The sequence below is a fragment of the Gnatocerus cornutus genome, chromosome 7 (genome assembly GCF_029298725.1).
Source record: "Gnatocerus cornutus isolate USDA-ARS CGAHR chromosome 7, icGnaCorn1.1, whole genome shotgun sequence".
In the NCBI taxonomy this organism is placed as follows: Eukaryota; Metazoa; Arthropoda; class Insecta; order Coleoptera; family Tenebrionidae; genus Gnatocerus; species Gnatocerus cornutus.
Window position 1 is genome coordinate 11,117,440 of NC_142239.1, and position 21,136 is coordinate 11,138,575.

Below are 21,136 nucleotides of genomic sequence, written 5' to 3' on the forward strand. Positions count from 1 at the left end.
GAATGCTGTTATTGTAATGTCAAAAAGCAGCAAATAATTATTAATAACAAAAGACAATAATAATTACAAATCAGAAAAAACAACTATCTAATTTAATTAAAATACTGTTAAAACGCCATCCCATTTTTTTTTATTGCACAATTGACACCTACGAGAAATGCATTGTGCATTTTAAGGTGTAGCCCCATCTTGTTGAAAGAAAACTTGTTCTTTCTGTTATTTGCTGCTTTTTGACATTACAATTACGATATTGTGTTATTTGACACCACGCACCTAGATTTTATTAACTTTTATTGCCTAAATTTTTTCATTTTTGATATTTTTTTTTTAAATATTTTTTGTAAAAGTAGAACATATTACACATTTCTGAATCAAGAAAATTAATATCTTCTAAATTATGAAAAAAAAATTTATGGGTGTCAATTTAAAATAAGAAAGTTGAGTATCGCCCAAAATATACTAAGACATTTAGAAAATTTTTAAAATCATCAGTTTATAGGAAATTAAAAACCATTTAAATTGTTTTTAAAATTTTTGAAATCGGTTCATAAATAAAAATTCTACAACGCCTGCCGTTTTTAAAAAATCAACCTGTATATCATTTGAAAGAAGAGCTCGAAATCGATTGACTGGCCATACCTCAGGGGCGATCGAAGGACGAAAAATTGAAAATTTTTCATCGATTGAGTCGCAAATTTTTCTTGCCCAAAAAATTGACCATCGAATTTTCGACTTTTGAGAGCTTACTCTTAAGTAGAATGAGACGAGAAAAACGATGGCGCAAACCGTTTCTCAGAATATTTTTTGGTTTCGGAGATATCGAGCTTTGAAATTTTTAAAACTTAAAATCCAAAATTCGAAATTTTGATCGCTCATAACTCAGTCATTTTTGGATTCTACGCGAAATTCTGCGTAAAATGAGCATCAATACTTTAAGATGGTTCGGTAAATCAGCAAGATATCGACCAAAATAGATGGCGCATCCACCATGCCGCTACAATAAATAATATATCTCGAAAATATGTACAAACCAACTCCTTCTGTTGAGCCCCTTGTGTCTCAATCTCTTTATTACTTCAAGAAAACGAGCATTATTCCATAATGAATTTCGCCCGCTTTGAACGAAAAAGGAGAAATGTTAATACTGAAATTCAAAGGTAATACAAAATGAGACATACTTTCCTACAAAATTATTAAAAATTCTCTTTATTTCCAACGTGGATCGAGAATCAAAGCAAAGATTTAGCAGCCGAAAATACACTTGTCAGCAAATATTTCTGTGCGCTACCTACAAAACAGAATAGGAAAAAACACTAATCTCAATATACGTTCATTGCAATTTCAGAACAGATTTTATTATTCTGTTATTCTTCAAAAGGATAAGGAAATAAATTGATGTTGTGCGTTTTATGACAAGAGTGGACAACCAAAATTGGGCTGCCAACCAATCAACAAAACACCCTATGATCACCGCACAACTTTATCGATCCGGTAGAGCTCTAATTTCCCCAACTTGACAAAAATTGCGTTATTTTCACAAACGACACGTAAAAACCGCGGAAAAACGTGTCAAAGGTAATAAAATCACCCCTTAGGTCGTCATTTGAGCTCAATTCCTTTAAATCTGCCGGAAAATTGTCAAGACAGAATTTGCGAAGATCAAAGAAATTTCAGTGAAAAACGAAACTTACCTCAAATCTGTGACTCTCACTCCTCCGTGACGTTCTTAAGCTTTCGATTTCACACATTTCAACGGTATTTTCGCAAAAAACACCACAAAATTGCATGAGCGTCACTTTCAAATCTCGCGAGAACTGTCAAAAATCGCAAATAGTCCTACCGGATCGATAAAGTCGCATCTAACTTGTGGTGTTTTTTGTGGCGGGAAAAATGCGAATTTAAAAACCTAACTACATTCCCTTCGTGAAAATGGGTGCAGCCGTGTCCAGAACAGTCCTGCGGCTTATTTGAATGCGTGTTTGAGCGTGAGCTCCGTTTCATGTCCCCAGAGATCATCGAGTAGGGTCGAACCGACGCCTCCCTCGCTACGTTGTTTAGCATTTCAATAATGTTCTACTTAGGCCTCTATTATAACAGAGTACGTGTCCAGAATGATCCGATGAATGATGATGTTAACAATCCGAAGCAGTCATCCGCCATTATCGGTCGGTTTTTTGTCTCCGATCCCAATCTCGATGACGAAAGTTGAAGACAAAGAGCAGCTAACAACTTTGACCTAGTAGATATTATCGGAAAACCATTAAACCGGAGAAGAGATTGGTTAAATGCATCCTGACCCCGGATAAATACCCTAGGAAAAAAGCGGAGGATTCGCCTCATCTGAATAACATACAGGAGGAGGTGATGAATCATTTTTATCGGTGTTTATCTGTATTTTGTATCAAACTGTCATCATATATCACAGAGGATGATGGAACGAAGCTCTGCACTGAATTGATTATCTGCTACATCCACGTGATGCTCAAATACATTTGGCACTCAATCATACAGCAGGTTAGCCAATTTAGCAGCTTTGTATGGAATGCTTTGTAACTGACGCGGGGGCAAATTAACCGTGTGAAACGATTCGGTGGCGGCGTTATCAGGATTTGCCAGCCGAATTTTTACCAGAGATCGTTGGAATCAAACACAGATCAAAATTGAGCTCTTTTATTCAATTTCTAGACAAGTGTTAAACATGTTCAACAGATGACGCAGTCTCACCTTTCATTCCGGTCGTGTATCGACGTTCGCTGCTGAAACTTGGAGGAAACTTTGAAAGCGGCTGAAACTTTAGTTTTTGTCGTTTATTGTTGTTTCTTTCGATAATGGTGACGGCAGCTTTTTAGTTCTCATTCTCCCATTCTACCGAACTAATTAAAATAGACGCCGATTCTACGAAATGAAGTTAGCAATAAGCCCGGTCGACGTACTATACAAATCAAGCGTAATTCGATAAAAGAATTTCAATTCTTTCCACTATCCGAATACATTTAAATTTTAAATTAAACGTCCATTTTACTGCACGAGAGTAAATTCCGGATACGTTGAATGTGGAAGTATGTTTTATTCGTGTAACAGGAATATCACTTAGCATTTCATGCTTCTTGTCGGAAATTTAAAGCGTGATACACTAAACAGATCTTTGGAGTAGTTCTCATTAAATTGCTCCCCTTTGTAACAAAAGCGTGTTTTAATAAATTATTTATCATGAATTTTCATTTTCTGCATGAAAGCGTTGTGTTTTTTCTTATGATAAACTATTTAAGCGTTCGATCGTTAAATGAAACGGTGGCGTGCGCGGTTTATCCAACATTTAAAGCGTGTTGCAGAACATGATTTATGTTTTAATCAAGCTTGGCGGAAAAATTACGAAAATTCTGTTGCTACAACCATCACAAGGCCTTCTATAGGGGGATCGCATAATAAAACTCGCATCAGCGCCCTCTCTCGACGGCTCTGACATTTCTGGTAGGAAAAATGCAGTATAACCTAAAAAATATCTCTGAATCCGGACCTGATGGATCTAAACGGACCATCAGAAGGTAATTCTACATTGAAAATACTTATTTTAAGTTTTGTTTCTCCACCAAATATGCAATGAGTTGGCAGTTGATGGCGCTGAAATCAAATGTGCGACGTCCCTATTTATAGGTTATTTTTCCCGCAAAGAATTTATCGATTTTATAAATGTTATCATCAAAACCTGCTAATCCACACTGAAAATATCGAAAATAGAATTTATTGACAATCTGACAAATGTGAGTTTTTGTTTGACATTCCGCAGAAATTGCAGGCAGTGTTGTTGATTCTAACCAAAAAATCCCTAGATATTATGAATTTCATACATCAAAACATTCTGGAAATCACAAACAAAGAAAACCTCCTTTTCTGAACTCAAATCTCATTTTTTCTGCAATAAAAAATTATGAGAATTGAAAATTTAACTAGAATATGTCGAAATTTTTACACGCTCGAAATTTTTCTCTTTTGCTCTATAATTTTGTAATTTGGCACAATTAATAGGTGGGTCTAAAATAGCAATTCCCCCAAATTTGGTTCAAATAGCATCAAAATTACAAAAATTACAAATTTAACTAGAAAATGTCGGAATTTTTGCACGCTGGAAAAATAAAAATTCCTAAAATTTTTCTCTTTTGCTCTATAATTTTGTAATTTGGCACAATTAATAGGCGGATCAAAAGTGGAAATTCCCCCAAATTTGGTTCAAATTGCATCAAAATTACGAGAATTACAAATTTGACCAGAATGTCGGGATTTTCGTTCGCTCTTGAAATAAAAAATTCCAAAATTCTTTGCTTTTACTCTATAGTTTTGTAATTTAGAACAACTAATAAGCGGATCTAAAATAATAATACACCCAAATTTAATTCGAATAGCATCAAAATTACAACAATTACAAATTTAACTAGAATATATAGGAATTTTGTTCGCCCTAAAAATAAAAATTTCTAAAATTTTTGTCTTTTGCTCTATAATTTTGTAATTAATTAGTAATCGCTCCAAATTTCGTCCGAAAAGCATCAAAATTAAGAGAATTACAAATTTAACTAGAACATGTCAAAATTTTTACACGCTCTAAAAATAAAAAAATTCAAAATTTTTCTCTTGTGCTCTTAGTTGGTAAAATTTACTATTCATTTGTTTTAATGTCACTATTAGAAAGAGGGAAAATTAGGAAAAATTCCATGCAGTGTTGAGATATCAAAATTTCAATATTCCCTAAACTATAACCTTAAAAATACTTAGAAAATCATTAAGAACCATAAATTTGATATGTGAAAACCTTATGAAAATTACACATAAATAAAACATCTTTTTTTTAATCATTTTGCAGAATAATACAAATTTGAACGAATTTTTAGTAGGCGCCAATTTTGAAATGCGGCTGTCTGATTGGTCGTTCAGCAATTCTCCTGGGGAAAGTCAAGCAAGAACTGTCACAATTGTCAAATTGTCACCAATTGAAGATTAGCAGATGTTTCTTTATTATATTTTACAATTACTATAAAAACTAGACGGTTGTTTGTAGCGCCATCTATTAACCAAAGCTGACACGCATCTAACTTCCCCTAGATTCGCCCAAAAGTTGTAAAAATCCCTTTTCCTCCCCAATACATCAAAAATCCCTAGATTCGAGAAAAATCCCGAGACTTGGCAACTCACTCTTCCTGACAACCAATGACAGAGTCGCATTTTAAATTTATTTTCATCAAATCATCAGGTTTAGATTGTGGGCAGATTTTCTCTTTCGACCCCCATTCAATGCTCCGCCCATTTAATAGCGCTAATTCGTGATAAGATAAGTGGGCCGTCCAATCAACTAATCGCGCAGTTTTTGCATTGCGTTTTTGGGGCCAAGGCTAATCTCATTTGTTTGGCAGCGACCAATCGCATGCAGAGTATTATAATTTAATGAAGAGCATTCAAATGTTGCTTAAATTTAGTTGTAAGTAAAAAACCCCCAGAAACCTCCCACAGACGTCCTGAAAAACCCACCGCTTCGGAAAATTCCGCAGCAAAAAATTCAATCAGCGTTTTTCACGAAAGGTCATCGCCAACATCCAGCGCTTTTACCAAGAGCAAACAAATCAGAAAACTCTGAATAATTAAAAACAGATCAAACCCGCTGATGCAATAAATGACATTTATAAACAATTCATGTCGCTCCGGTTTTAGTTTTTGGGCGCTCATTAAATTTTCACTCTTACATTCCCTCAAAAACCGACGGGCGTCCACACACGCGTCCAATTATTCCGTCGAAACCGTGCGGAAAATCTCCATTTCTTGCACCGTTCATTATTTTTGTCATCAGCACAACCGTTATGTTCAACAAAACGTTAATTATCCTCTGGTAATCTTTCCCGGAAATGTCAAGGCTAGATTTATGAATTTTTTATATCGTTCGCTAACGATTATTTCCAACAATGCATCGACACGTTTCTCTTTTGCTAGTGACGGCCATCAACGGTCTCACTTTCATCCCTAACGACTTCCAAGTAAGTGCGATTATATTTCCGGCGCTTTGACGTCTTCCTCTTGCAGAACTCCTCTTTGCAAATCCAATTACCAGATGGAGTCATCCAAGGTAGACTCAGACACACCGTCGACTCCGGCTCACCTTATTATTCTTACGAGGGGATCCCTTATGCAGAACCACCTGTTGGAGAGCTTCGCTTTGAAGTAATTTCACTTGAAAAAAACTCGCAATCATCTGTTAATTTCAGCCGCCACAGCCGCCGCGGAAATGGGACGGTGTCCTTGAAGCCCACGGCGACGTTCCATCTTGTTTACAGATCCCACCCAATGGCTACGAAGATGAGGATTGTCTCTATCTCAACGTGTACGTTCCCAAGGTGAGAGAGCGTCGCGCGGCGTTGTTCCTTCCGGGATGCGAACAGTTTGCCCCCGTCACTTCGCCCCCCGGTCAATTCGTCCTGGGTTCTTTCGTCCCCAAGGCAATTTGCCCCAGTTTAATTCGTCCCGGTGCGATCTATGATAATAATTAAAGTAAGAATTTTAGAATTTTTCATAAGGAGGAAATCAAAATTTGTCTGTTAAATTTCGTAACTCCTACAGTTTTAAAGTTAAAATAGTCAAATTGGGTATATTTACTCCTTTGAAGATGTTTAGTAAGTGTACTAAATTATGGGATTTTAAAACAAGAAATAAGAATTTTAGATTTTTTTATATGCAGGACTAACTTAAAATTAAAATTTGTCTATAAAATTTCGTAACTTCGACAGTTTTAAAGTTCGAACAACCAAATTGGGTACATTTACTACTCTCAAGATGCTTATTTAGTGTCTTAAAATATAAAATTTTAGAACAAGAAGTAAGAATTTTAGATTTTTTTTTATATGTAGGAAGGACAAACTCAAAATTGCTTAAATTCCGAAACTTTGACAGTTTTAAAGTAAGAACAATTAAATTTGGTACATTTACTAGTTTGGAAATGCTTATTAACTGTTATAAATTATAGAATTTTAGAACAAGAAGTAAGAATTTTAGAATTTTTCATAAGTAGGACTAACTCAAAATCAAAATTTGTCTATTAAATTTCGTAACTCCTGCAGTTTTAAAGTTAAAATAGCCAAATTTGGTATATTTCCTCCTTTGAAGATGCTTATTAAGTGTATTAAATTATAGAATTTTAGAACAAGAAATAAAAATTTACAAATTTTTCATATGCAGGACTAACTCAAAATCAAAATTTGTCTATAAAATTTCGTAACTTCGACAGTTTAAAAGTTCTAACAACCAAATTTGGTACATTTACTACTTTCAAGATGCTTATCTAGTGTATTTAAATATAAAATTTTAGAACAAGAAGTAAACATTTTAGAATTTTTCATATGTAGGACTAACTCAAAATCAAAATTTGTCTATTAAATTTCGTAACTCCTACAGTTTTAAAGTTAAAATAGTCAAATTTGGTATATTTACTCATTTGAAGATGCTTATTAAGTGTATTAAATTATAGAATTTTAGAACAAGAAATAAAAATTTGAAAATCTTTCATATGCAGGACTAACTCAAAATCAACATTTATCTATAAAATTATGTATCTTCGACAGTTTAAATGTTCTAACAACCAAATTTGGCACATTTACTACTTTCAAGATGCTTATTTAGTGCATGAAAATATAAAATTTTAGAACAAGAAGTAAACATTTTAGAATTTTTCATATGTAGGACTAACTCAAAATCAAAATTTGTCTATTAAATTTCGTAACTCCTACAGTTTTAAAGTTAAAATAGTCAAATTTGGTATGTTTACTCATTTGAAGATGCTTATTAAGTGTATTAAATTATAGAATTTTAGAACAAGAAATAAAAATTTAAAAATCTTTCATATGCAGGACTAATTCAAAATAAAAATTTATCTATAAAATTATGTAACTTCGACAGTTTAAATGTTCTAACAACCAAATTTGGCACATTTACTACTTTCAAGATGCTTATTTAGTGCATGAAAATATAAAATTTTAGAACAAGAAGTAAGAATTTTAGATTTTTTTTTATATGTATGTATGTAGAAACAGACTTAAAATCCCTTAAACTCCGAAACTTTGACAGTTTTAAAGTTAGAACAATTAAATTTGGCATATTTATTAGTTTGGAAATGCTTATTAAGTATTATAAACTTATAAATTAAAGAATTTTAGAACAAGAAGTAAAAATTTTAGAATTTTTCATATGCAGGACTAACTCAGAATCAAAATTTGTCTATTAAATTTCGTAACTCCTACAGTTCTAAAGTTAAAATATTCAAATTTAGTATACTCGTATTTACTCCTTTGAAGTCTAATAGAAATAAAAAACTCTCAAAAATGTTTGTGAATTTTTTTTGGCAATGCAAATTTAATTTATTTTTTTTTGAAAAATCGAGATATTTCAGAAATGATACAATTTAGGTATAGCACGATATATAGAAAGTCATCTTCAATTTGCATATAGAATTCAAAAATGCAATAAAATATAGGGTGTTCTATTTAAAATAAGCATAACCGGAAATGTCACGTAAATGTGAATCTATTTATTAGATTCGTCTTATCCGCTTACTTTTGTTCTAAAAATTTCAAATTCTTATCATTTGCATTTTCTGAGAAAAATGACAAAACGTACATATATGTTTATAACAGTTAAAGGGTTCAGACAATTTTAAAGGTGGCTACAATTGTTGCCAAATCCTATGCAGATAATAAATTATAAAAAACAGATTACATTTTTATTGTTTGTACCTGCAGTTGATGTTCTTATTATTGTTACAGCGCATGTAAACAAAGCTTTCAGGAACAAATTTGCGGGGGACGAATTTTCAAGGAGACGAATTGACCGGGGACAAAAAAGTTGGGGGTAAACTGTCGGGAACGAACTCTCCGCAAATCGTTCCTTCCGTCTTTTAATTCTGCGTTTCTAATAGCTCGGGTCGGAAACCGAACCGAAAGCTGTCATGGTCTGGATTTATGGAGGCGGTTTCATATTGGGGGCGGCGAACTCGAACATCTACGGTCCCGATTATTTGTTGGAGAAGGACGTGATCGTGGTCCATTTCAATTACCGACTGAATGTTTTCGGTACGAGATAAATTCCCACGAATAATTACACTTCGCTTCGCTTCAGGTTTCTTCTCGACGAACGACCTCGCCTCCCCTGGTAACTACGGCTTGAAAGACCAACAAGCGGCGTTAAAATGGGTCCACACCAACATCCCCTTCTTCGGGGGCGACCCCAACCGCGTCACCATCTTCGGAGAGAGCGCGGGCGCCGCCTCAGTCTCCTACTTGCTCTTCTCCCCCAAAAGCGAGGGGTTGTTCCAAAGGGCGATTTCCCAAAGCGGCACTACTCTCTGTCCATGGGCTCTTCAACGAGATCCTTTGAACGTGGCGCGCATCATCGCTACGTCCGCTGGGTTCTACTACTTCGCCAGTACTGATAGCATCCTCCAGCATTTGAAGGGGATGAACGCGACGGATTTACGGAGAGCGGCGCTTAACACCCTTCTGGCTGATAGTATGAAACGAGAGCAAGGTTTGACGTTTGCGCCGGTGTTGGAGCCGGAGCACGAAGACGCATTCCTCACCAAAAGCACCTTCGAGAAGCTCAAATCAGGAGAGTTCGTCAAAGTTCCGTATATTGTTGGGTTTAACTCGCAGGAGTCGGCAATGGCGCAAAAGGCGGTGGAGTTCGTTCGACCCTTTCTTAGAATCCTCCCCGACGATACTTTCATCCCTTCTAGTTTAAACAACTGGGATTGGGGCATCGGCACCGACATCAAGAACCACTACTTCACCGATGACAAGTCTAGAATCGACCAGTACGTGGAGGTAAGTCTCTCCAAGACTAATTTTCCTCGCAACTTGGAGTAGTTCTTCAGCGATACTGTTTTCAACCGGGGGATACTGGAGGCTGCTAGGTTGTACTCCCTCCACGCCCCCACGTTCATGTACCGGTTTTCCTACGAAGGGTACTTCTTGGGGAAGAAAGCGTTTTTAATGAACCCAGACCACGACATCCAAGGTAAGACTCGCGCAACTCTTTAGACACTAACTCAAACTTCAGGAGTTTCCCACGCTGAGGAGCTATGGTACCTCTTTGCCCGCGACGACCTCCGGAGATCCAACACCACCGATAGGCTCATGAGAGAACGGATGGTCCGTCTGTGGTCAAATTTCGCCAAATCCGGGTAATTTTTCCACGAAAACTGTCCTTTCGTCATTGTTAAACCGTAGCAATCCCACTCCTGATGACGATTTATTACTAAACGTAACGTGGCCCCGATTTGAAAAAGACGATTATCCCTACTTGAATATCGATATTGATTTGAGTGTCGAGTTCAACTTCAAAGAGGAAACAATGGAGTTCTGGAGACAGCTTTTCGCTAAATACGGACGTCCACCTTTTAATACGTATTAGTGTTAATTAAATTTTAAAAGAAATAAATGAGATAATAAAGTTTCGCTCCGATTAAATGGATGAGGTACAAGGACGCAACAACTTTTCATCGCACGGTAGAACACTAAAATTAGAAGAAACTAATGTACCTGGAATTGATCCGGCCGAAAATAGAAGCGAGCGGAGTCCAAAATGCAGGCCGCAAAGTATTCGCGTTTTTTGCATAGTTTCGCATGCTAATGCAGTGCGTTGTTCTACCGTGAAAATAACTCGGTTAAGGAACGAGAGGATTATACAGAGTGATCAATTTATTTCTTCATATACAGAGTGATTTTTAAATATTAATCAAAAGAGGCTTTGCACAAAACAGGCAAGCCACACTTTATACATTTTTTTTAATGGCGAAATGCTGCTACATGATATGCCAATGCCTCCAAGTAACTGTCATGAATCTGTCATCTGTTAAATTTAATTTTCCTTCTTGATTTGACGGATTGCGACTATTAGAAGAAGTTTTAAGCATTTTCGCGAGAATAGGCCAAAAATTTTAGTTCGTCTAAAATTTTTCTTTTTTGCTGTAGAATTTTGTAATTTGGCACAATTATTAAGTGGTTCTAAAATAGATTTTCCCCCAAATTTGGTCCTATTAGCATCCAAATTACGAAAATTACAAATTTAACTAGAATAAATCAGAATTTTCGTTCGCTCCCAAAATAAAAATTTCTAAAATTTTTCTCTTTTGCTCTATAATTTTGACATTTGGCACAATTAATGAGCGGTTTTAAAATAGTAATGCCTCCAAATTTTGTTCGAATTGCACTACTAAAATTACGAAAATTACAAATTTAACTAAAATATGTCGGAAATTTTCGTTCGCTCTCAAAATAAAAATTTCCAATTTTTTTCTCTTTTGCTCTATAATTCTGTAATTTGGCACAATTAATAAGCAGACCAAAAATAGTAATCCACCTATAATTAGTTCAAATAGCATCAAAATTGCGAGAATTACAAATTTAACTAGAAAATGTCAAAATTTCCGTTCACTCCCAAAATAAAAATTTTCTATTTTTTTCTCTTTTGCTCTATAATTTTGTAATTTGGCACAATTAAAGAGCAGATCTAAAATAGAAATTCCCCCCAAATTTAGTTCAAATGGCATCAAAATTACGAAAATTACAAATTTAACTAGAATAAGTCGGAATTTTCGTTCGCTCTCAAAATAAAAATTTCTAGAATTTTTCTCTTTTGCTCTATAATTTTGACATTTGGCACAATTAATGAGCGGTTTTAAAATACTAATGCCTCCAAATTTTGTTCGAATTGCACTACTAAAATTACGAAAATTACAAATTTAACTAAAATATGTCGGAAATTCCCGTTCACTCTCAAAATAAAAATTTTAAATTTTTTTCTCTTTTGCTCTATAATTTTGTAATTTGGCACAATCAATAAGCAAACCCAAAATAGTAATCCCCCTAAATTTAGTTCAAATGGCATCAAAATTACGAAAATTACAAATTTAACTAGAATAAGTCGGAATTTTCGTTCGCTCTCAAAATAAAAATTTCTAAAATTTTTCTATTTTGCTCTATAATTTTGGAATTTGGCACAATTAATGAGCGGATTTAAAACAGTAATGCCTCCAAATTTTGTTCGAATTGCATTAAAATTACGAAAATTACAAATTTAACTAAAATATGTCGGGAATTTTCGTTCGCTCTAATAAAAATTATTTTATTATTTTATTTATATTTTTGGAATTTAATATAATCAATAAGCGGGTCTAAAATAGTATTTGCCCCAAATTTAGTTTCAATAGCATGAAGATTACAGGAATTACAAATTTAACCAAAATAAGTAGGAATTTTCGTTCACTTTCAAAATAAAAATTTCCAAAATTTTTCTCTTTTGCTCTATAATTCTGTAATTTGGCACAATTAATAAGCAGACCAAAAATAGTAATCCCCCTAAATTTAGTTCAAAGAGCATCAAAACTACGAAAATTACAAATTTAACTAGAATAAGTCGGGATTTTCGTTTGCTCCCAAAATAAAAATTTCTAAAATTTCTCTTCTTTGCTCTATAATTTTGGAATTTGACATAATCAATGAGCGGGTCTAAAATAGTATTTCTCCCAAATTTAGTTTGATCAGCTTTAAGATTTCGGGAATTACAAATTGAACTAAAATAAGTCGAAATTTTCGTTCACTTTCAAAATGAAAATTTCTAAAAATTTTTCACTTTTGCTTTATTATTTTGTAATTTGGCACAATTAATGAGCAGATTTAAAATAGTAATGCCTGCAAATTTTGTTCGAATTGCATCAAAATTACGAGAATTACAAATTTAACTAAAATATGTCGAGATTTTCGTTCGCTCTCAAAATAAAAATTTCCAAAACTCTTTCTTTTGCTCTATAATTTTGTAATTTGACACAGTTAATAAGCGGATCTAAAATAGTAATCCTCCCAAATTTAGTTAAAATAGAATCAAAATTACGCGAATTACAAATTTAACTAGAATATATCGTGACTTTCCTCCGCTCTTAAAATAAAAGTTTCTAATTTAATAAAGATCAAATCATTTCTTCATATACACAGTGTTTCTTTTACATATTAATTAAAAGAGGCATTTTAGCACAAAACAGGCCAGCAACATGAATTGAAGCCTAATTTTAAACACATTTTTTTAATGGCGAAATGTTGCTACATGATACGCCAATGCCTCCAAGTAACTGTCATGAATCTGTCATCTGTCAAATTTAGTTTTCCTTCTTGATTTGACGGATTGCGACTATTAGAAGAAGTTTTAAGCATTTTCGCGAGAATAGGCCAGAAATTTTAGTTCGTCCTTACAATAAAAATTTCTAAAATTTTTCTCTTTTGCTGTAGAATTTTGTAATTTGGCACAATTATTAAGCGGTTCTAAAATAGTAATTCCCCCAAATTTGGTTCTATTAGCATCCAAATTACGAAAATTACAAATTTAACTAGAATAAATCGGAATTTTCGTTCGCTCCCAAAATAAAAATTTCTAAAATTTTTCTCTTTTGCTCTATAATTTTGACATTTGGCACAATTAATGAGCGGATTTAAAATAGTAATGCCTCCAAATTTTGTTCGAATTGCATTAAAATTACGAAAATTACAAATTTAACTAAAATATGTCGGCAATTTTCGTTCGCTCTCAAAATAAAAATTTCAAATTTTTTTCTCTTTTGCTCTATAATTCTGTAATTTGGCACAATCAATAAGCAGACCCAAAATAGTAATCCCCCTAAATTTAGTTCAAATAGCATTAAAATTACGAAAATTACAAATTTAACTAGAATAAGTCGGAATTTTCGTTTGCTCCCAAAATAAAAATTTCTAAAATTTTTCTCTTTTGCTCTATAATTTTGGAATTGGACACAGTTAATAAGCGAATCTAAAATAGTAATCCTCCCAAATTTAGTTTAAATAGAATCAAAATTACGCGAATTACAAATTTAACTAGAATATATCGTGACTTTCCTCCGCTCTTAAAATAAAAATTTCTAATTTAATAAAGATCAAATTATTTCTTCATATACACAGTGTTTCTTTTACATATTAATTCAAAGAGACATTTTAGCACAAAACAGGCCAGCAACATGAATTAAAGCCTAATTTTAAACACATTTTTTTAATGGCGAAATGTTGCTACATGATCTCCAATGCCTCCAAGTAACTGTCATGAATCTGTCATCTGTCAAATTTAGTTTTCCTTCTTGATTTGACGGATTGCGACTATTAGAAGAAGTTTTAAGCATTTTCGCGAGAATAGGCCAGAAATTGTAGTTCGTCCTTTAAAATAAAAATTTCTAAAAATTTTCTCTTTTGCTCTAGAATTTTGTAATATGGCACAATCAATAAGCAGACCTAAAATATCAATCTCCCCAAATTTAGTTCGAATAACAAAAATTACGAGAATTACAAATTTAATTTAAAATTTAAAAGAATCATCCTGTAGTGGGCTGGCATATCGTGACATAAAAACTAATTCACACGATCAGTAGACGTATTAAGAAAAAGTAACAGCCAACTAGATAAAGAATCCAATTGTTCACACTAGCGAACAATGATAAAAAATTCCCTTTATAATACAATTTTCTTTTTAGAAATTAATGTTTTTAGTCGCAGCAGGTTCTGGTTTCTAAACTATCAATTTTTCGTGTTAAAGGACGTTACCAACCGCTTAATCAAACCAAGTTGGGGAATGTAATTAATCGGTTTCGAGTCGATTAATTTCAAATTGGAATTGAGCCACCCTCATCCTGTTCTACATACAATTATTGTAAAAGCTTCTCAAGGCTGTGGAAGTTATCCATAAACTTCGTTTATGTATTTTCCGGAAAGGAAATTGACGGGGAATTCTGTGCCACGGTTTACTGAGAAAAACTTCCTTGCGCTTTTATTAGATTTCATTTTTCAGAGAGTCAAATGAGCTTTTATACGAGAGATTTTCTATATACAGGGGACATTCTTTTATGTGCGTGGGGTAATTTCTTACGGGCAATTTGCAATGTCAGATGGGAAATACAAACATCGCCGTTACCTCGGGGACATGATGGGCTGTGACACGATGCGAAAATAACTAAAACTGTTTCGAATTTACTGTCTCATTATTGTTCCAGACGGACACAGCCAATTAAACTTGATTCCCGGACGGCACACCATTTTGAATTGTAATGACTTTTAAAACGCGCCGTTTCTCGAGAATTACAGTCATAGAGAGGTGATCCGGTGCGGGGCGAAATTATTTTAATTCCCTACATGTTAATTCTTTGCCCTGACTACATTAATTTTCAATTAGAACCGTTCCAACTTCTCGCTGGCTTTAAAGAGATGAGCTATGAAATTAGCCCTTCTGAAATCAATGCAAATTCCGGCGCTAGTTCCGTAATTTCGTGCGCTCAACGAACCTTTAGTTTATTCTGGTACATTTTAATCTAATAAAATAAGTAATGCCGGAATATATTGCTCATTTTATCCGGAGATGAGATGAAAGTTCGCTCTCAAAATGAAATTTCGCACTTGGCAAATTACACGAAACGAGTTCAAATAAGGTTACGGCGATACACTTTATTAAAAAAAATTCCTCCTGCGAGAGCGTCTTAATTATCAAGAAAATCACGTCTCTAGCTCTACGTCTCTTTATTTTCCAAAGAAAGAAGCGGCAAACAACTACAACCTAAGATGTGATTAGTGGATATAAAACAAGTTAAAAACGCCAGTGAACATTCAATATTTTCTAACTGAGCTACTCGTGTAATGATCGCGTTTGCTGAACTCTCGCTGCGTCGACGAGTAACTGGGTTTGCTAGACCCGGAGGAATTGTACTCGGACTGTCGTTGGTACGATGACTGGCTCGACGAAAACGGGGTGCTGGTGGCCCCAGGTGGCATCCTCCACACTTCCTGGTGGAACGACGGCCAGATGTTCCTCGGAGCTGCAGGAGCCGAGGGTTTGGTCGGCATCACCATGGAGCTGCTGTGACGCCCCACATCCTCCCTATCGGACATGTTGTAATGATGGGGACCCCGGCGATCTTTTTCCACTGAAAAAGAGTTAACTGGGGACCGTTTGGACCTGGAGGAGAGTTTCGGGGGCGATGGAGGTGTTCGGGTGCGCTCCTCTACATACTTCGAGCTCTTATCGCCTCCGGACGACTCGCGGAACCTCTTCGACGAGTACGCGTAGGGGGAAGCCGCCCGTGGTCGCCGCTCCACAGTCCGCGATTGCTCTTCCTCCAGTTTTCTCTTGAGGTACTCGCGGAGCTTCTTCACCTCTTCGAGTTCTTTCTTGATCATCGAACGGTCGTTCTCGAGCTTCACTCGATCGGTTCTTTGGTTTTTTTCGAACATTTCGCGTTCGCGGTCCATTTTTCTTCGCTCTTCGCGAAGTTTGGCTTCTGCTTCCTGCAGCTCTCTTCCCAGAGTGCGGCTTTTTTGTTGTTCGATTCTCATGCGTCTTTGTTCGTCGTTGAGGTAGCGCTTGAGACGAGCCACCTCGCGCTTCAGATAGTCGACTTCTCGCCTCAAACGGTCTTCGGAGCGTTTAGCGGCGGCTAAAGCATCGTCTTTCTTCGTGTCGCCACTTTTTTCTTTCTTCTCTTTATCGTCGGATTTCTTCTCACTTTTCTTCTCGTTCTTGGGCTTCACCGTCGGCTTGCGCTCGCTGACGACTCTTCTTTGATCTGGTCGCTGTCGACTGACTGTGATTTTGCGGCTGTCGAGGGTCGACCCGTGCAGACTTCGCACGCACTTGTTAGCCACGTCGGAGTTCTCCATGAGAATGTAGCCGAAGAACGATTTACCATTAGTGACGATTTTGGCCGTGAGCACTTTACCATGGCGCGAGAAGTGCTTCTTGAGGTCGGTCGCTTTGACGTGGCGGGTGATATTCGAGACCCAAACATCCCCTTGTTTGCGTTTATCTGGTTTCTCCTTTTCTTTGTCGTCTTTCTTCGCTTTGACCTCTGCTTCTTCCTTGGGATCGGCTTCGCTCTTCTTGTCTTTCTCGGTCAGATCGAGGTCTTCCTCCGTGGTGATGAGGAGGGCGTCACTCTTTGGATCGTGGCCGTTGACTGGTTTGGTCGTGTCCTCTTTGGGTGGAGGTTCTTCTTTTGGTGTTTCATCTTTTTCTTTCTTCGGTTCGGGTTGTTTTGCTCGGTCCGATTTCGACTTTTTGGCGTCGGCGTCGGCGAGTCCGTCGCCCTTGGTGCTGTCCACTATGGAGAAGCCGTCGCCGAGGAGGAGCTCGTCGACGACGCCATCCACCTTGGACTCGGCCATTAATTAAACTAAACTGTGCAGGTAAATCCTAATTTATTACCTGTACGCAAAATCAGAGTTGTTAGAACACAGTTAAGGACCGGAGTAGCAGAATATTGTGCCCGAAATCGGTACAGAATTATGCTACAACAACAAAATACGTGATAAAAACGTCTTCAGTTCCCTTTTAGGGTGACGATAAGACTCGATAATGCCTAAAATTGTAAGTTTCGTTTTGTTGGTTATCTGCCAAGCGCTGCTAGCAACACATACACACAACACACATTCAGGATCCTGGGGATAAACCGAATTGTAGTCCAGATAAGAGCTCGCTACACTTTGCAGTTATTTCCTTTCGTCGTTGCTATCTTGGAACGTCGTCTTCCCCACCGGCAATTTGCAGCGATAACAACTTTGCGAAGTAAAAAACGAAAGCTTCATATTAAATTCATCGTTGAAGTTTCGCTGGTTGTTTAGTAATTTAGTTGATTGGCATCGGAAGTTGTACACGTCGGCGGCGACGGCGTATAAATGAAACATGGCGAACGCTGCCACCGGTCTAATTATTATTCAACGGTAGAGACGCGTCGACCCTGCATATTTATGGCGCCAAGTGAAAAACGGCCCTTGCACACTAATCTCTGCATGCAAATGACCCAGTTTAGCGCAAACAAAATAAAAGACCTTGTATCCCAGCCGTTTAAATATGAATCCTCCAACTGCCTTCATGTCCTCTTCGTTTAAATAGCCAAAGACTTCGATCGTCACCGCCGCCACGTTCGCTCGTTTCCCCCAGGAGTTGCGGAAATGTACGCCCATAAGTCACCGGGTCCACGATGGCGTGTCTGGTGCAGCCGCAGACGCTCAGCGCTCCTAATTATGCGGGTTCCCGGGGTGGTTCCTGACAGGAGCTCCCCCGACGGAAAACAAAGAGCCACGCTGGATATTTATGCGCCATTAATGTCGAAACGGAACCGAAAGTATACCTCATGCCATCTTCACTCTATTGCATCTAACTTATCATGGTAAAAGGGAGCGTGTCAATGCGTGTTTGTGTTTTTCCTCCCTCGACAAAGGGGCGCGCTGCTAATCTCCATTTCAATGGCGGTTTTTGGATAAATCAATTACGCCCGGAAAGGAGAGGCTGGTGTTGCTAGCAGGTTCGGAATCTCGCATTTTTCAACTCATTCGACAAGAGCAAATAAAGTTGAATAAATATGCCTTGCGACAAACTGTTGCAATATAAGAAATATTGACTCCTGAGCAAACAAGACAGCGACAAAAATGAGACATGCGGCATTACGCTCAATTCCAAAATCTTTCACTCAGTAAAACGTTCGAACGAACTACTCCAAAAATCGGTGAATTATGCAAATCTCCCAACATTTGCAGCTGCTAAATTATGAAACCAACGCCTCGTATGCACGTCACTTGCACGAATCTGTTAATTTGATGCTAATTCTGCACAAAGTGGCGTCATATCGCCCCTTCTGTCGCAAAGAATTATTTTTAAACTCAGAGCGGTTGAAACTACAGTAGACTCTCGATGATTTGAATTTCTCGATAATTTCAATTTTTCCCTCCCGAACTCTCGTTAATTTGAAGTCTTTCGCGTGGGCGGACAAGAAAAACAGAAAACTTCTGAACAAGCCATTCTTAAAAATTCCATTGCAGCTTTAAAATCAGATTTTTTTGACTCTTTTAATAAAAGGCTCATGGAAGTTTCGTAGCATAAATCTGTTTCACCAGAAGAATTCATAGCTTACAAAATTCGACGCTCTCTTCTTTCGACGCTCTCTTCTGTTTGCCTTTAAACTCTCGTTTATTTAATTTTTATCTTCTATTATTTAAATCACACTATATTTTGAACTCTCGATAATTTGAACTTTTTGCCAGGTCCCTTGAGTTTCAAATTATCGAGAGTCTACTGTATTTCGTAAAACTACTAAATTTCATAGAAATATAAAAAGACTTCGATCCAAGTTATTAATTATTCGCGCGGTACAAAGCAGCTTGGTGGAATTTCCAAGAAAATGTCCCGCCAAGATTAATTTCAGTTCTTTATCCCTGACACCTCCCCTTTGAGATTCGTTTGTGTACCTTTGGGGTAAAAAAAATACATCGATCCTTGCACTTCCACAATGCTGACCCTGCGGAAATAAAGGCCGTAAACTTCCAACCCCCTAAAAACGTACGACTGCTTTTAGCGCCTCGGCGGCTTTGCGGGTGTAATTCACCCCTACTAACGGGGTTAGTACGGGAGCGCGTCTCGGGGCATATTGAAAACATTCTCTTACAGAGCGAAAGGGATGAAGATTATCGGAGAATTCACTTTCCATGTTCCAAAGAAACGACTTGAGGCAACAAGATAAAACTCGAGCTACTTTCAACGAGTAATTAATCCGATCACGTGATGGGAATACAAAAAAAAAAAACGGGGGCTTAACGAGATTTTCAGCGGTCGGACACCAGTAATCAAGTTTTTGACAGATTGGCGAGGCTTTAAACAACTTGGCGGAGTTTGGAAGTGGGTTTTCGAAGACGTGGGGGCGTCGGTAATTTACATTCTTCACCGCGGGCTCAACTTAACAATTAGCAGGTTCGGACTTCCCGGAAGCCCCCTTTAATTAAATCCTGCATCAAAATTGTATGTGGTCAGACCCTCAGCTTCAATTACTAATCAATATTTAAACCTCATTGGCCTAGTTCAACCTGAATAGGCTCGACACATGGTCGGCGCCCCATCAGCCTCCTGCAATCTTAATCGTCTTAATCCCAAACAACGACAAAACTTGTTGCGAAAACCCCAACTTTGCTTGTTTGCCAACATAAACTACTCCGCTAATCCCAAAAAAAGGGAAAAAAAAATGGGAAAAAAATCGGCATAACCTCAAAATTCCATCCTGTTAAATGAGGACTTACCCGAGTGAAAACTGCACGCTTGTACGTTCGTAATCTCCAAAATTCCTCGAATTTCCCGCGGAAATTTGAATAAACACACTCACGTCATGGTTTTCCGCGAATGTTGCCACCACCGCACACCTGCTTTCCCCGAAAGAACCGCGGAAACTGTTAAATTTTCCGAGAAACAGCGTCGCGACGTTTCTCCCTACCAAACGACGCGTCTCTATGACAACAATTGTGACGTCTAACTCAAATTTGAAACTATTAGCGCCATCTCGGTGAGTGGAAACGGGACCTGTATTATCGACATGCCGCCATTACCGAAAGAAAATTCTTAAAAAGATGGAAAAAACATGCATAATATGTAGGAGTGACGGTAAATACAAGTGCCCGACTTGTTTGGTTTTCTAGTAAGTAGATAATAAAGGAGCATTGTGGTTTTAACCTTACTTTTTTCAGTTGTTCGGTGCAATGTTGTAAAACCCACAGAGAGAAGGGTTGCGATGTTTGGGTGAAAAACGACCAAAAGCCGCTTGCAGAAACGGTGACCAAGCCGAGATACACAACTGCTGATACAGTACCTGTGGAAAAATTGATGCTGTTGAGTAAGTTGATTGATTTGGGATGCGACGTTGTGGCTACGGTTACGACGCCATCTATAAAAAACTTCGGATGTGGCTAAAGTCACCGTTTCAGGAAACGACGAAAATTTGAAATGTATCCTCAGCAACCCACACTTACGGGAGCTATTAGTGACGATAAACAACTCAAAGGAACCCGAGAAGATCATGGAAGTTGCCATGCAGGAGCTCCTTTTCGTGGAATTCGCTGACGCGTGTCTACGACTAGTGGCGCCCCCTAGGGGTGACTGACTTAACTCAACATAATTTCTAATATTTACTTCGATCGATTAATAAAACTATCAATAAATGATTAATATAGTTGAGAGGAGTATTAGTAAGCTTACCTAACTCTCGGACGAGCTGAAAACTTCTTCATTCTCTTATAAGAGCAGTCGT

General features: G+C 36.9%; 4 protein-coding genes across 4 annotated transcripts in view; 2 read left to right on the forward strand and 2 right to left on the reverse strand.

Moving 5' to 3' along the window:
* Positions 1 to 20,225, reverse strand: part of LOC148170936 (uncharacterized) — a 77,253-nt gene extending 57,028 nt beyond the window's left edge. Inside the window, exon 1 of the mRNA XM_088041846.1 lies at positions 20,136 to 20,225. The gene's annotated coding sequence lies outside the window, so the exon portion shown is untranslated. The remainder of the gene's footprint in view (positions 1 to 20,135) is intronic.
* On the forward strand, positions 5,911 to 10,465 carry LOC148170937 (juvenile hormone esterase-like). Its single transcript, XM_088041853.1, has 8 exons — positions 5,911 to 6,020; positions 6,067 to 6,204; positions 6,249 to 6,377; positions 8,948 to 9,101; positions 9,148 to 9,851; positions 9,894 to 10,044; positions 10,087 to 10,210; positions 10,257 to 10,465. The coding sequence occupies exons 1-8, from the start codon at positions 5,949 to 5,951 to the stop codon at positions 10,438 to 10,440; spliced, it is 1,656 nt and encodes a 551-aa protein (XP_087897979.1). The 5' UTR covers positions 5,911 to 5,948; the 3' UTR covers positions 10,441 to 10,465.
* Positions 15,577 to 20,655, reverse strand: LOC148170938 (uncharacterized). The gene is made up of 2 exons (XM_088041854.1): positions 20,568 to 20,655; positions 15,577 to 17,274 (listed from the first exon to the last, which is right to left on the reverse strand). The coding sequence occupies exon 2, from the start codon at positions 17,232 to 17,234 to the stop codon at positions 15,681 to 15,683; it is 1,554 nt and encodes a 517-aa protein (XP_087897980.1). The 5' UTR covers positions 17,235 to 17,274; positions 20,568 to 20,655; the 3' UTR covers positions 15,577 to 15,680.
* On the forward strand, positions 20,398 to 21,061 carry LOC148170939 (zinc finger HIT domain-containing protein 3). The gene is made up of 3 exons (XM_088041857.1): positions 20,398 to 20,527; positions 20,577 to 20,722; positions 20,814 to 21,061. Exons 1-3 carry the CDS (start codon positions 20,460 to 20,462, stop codon positions 20,987 to 20,989), a joined length of 390 nt encoding a protein of 129 aa, XP_087897983.1. The 5' UTR covers positions 20,398 to 20,459; the 3' UTR covers positions 20,990 to 21,061.
* The last annotated feature ends 75 nt before the right edge of the window (positions 21,062 to 21,136 follow it).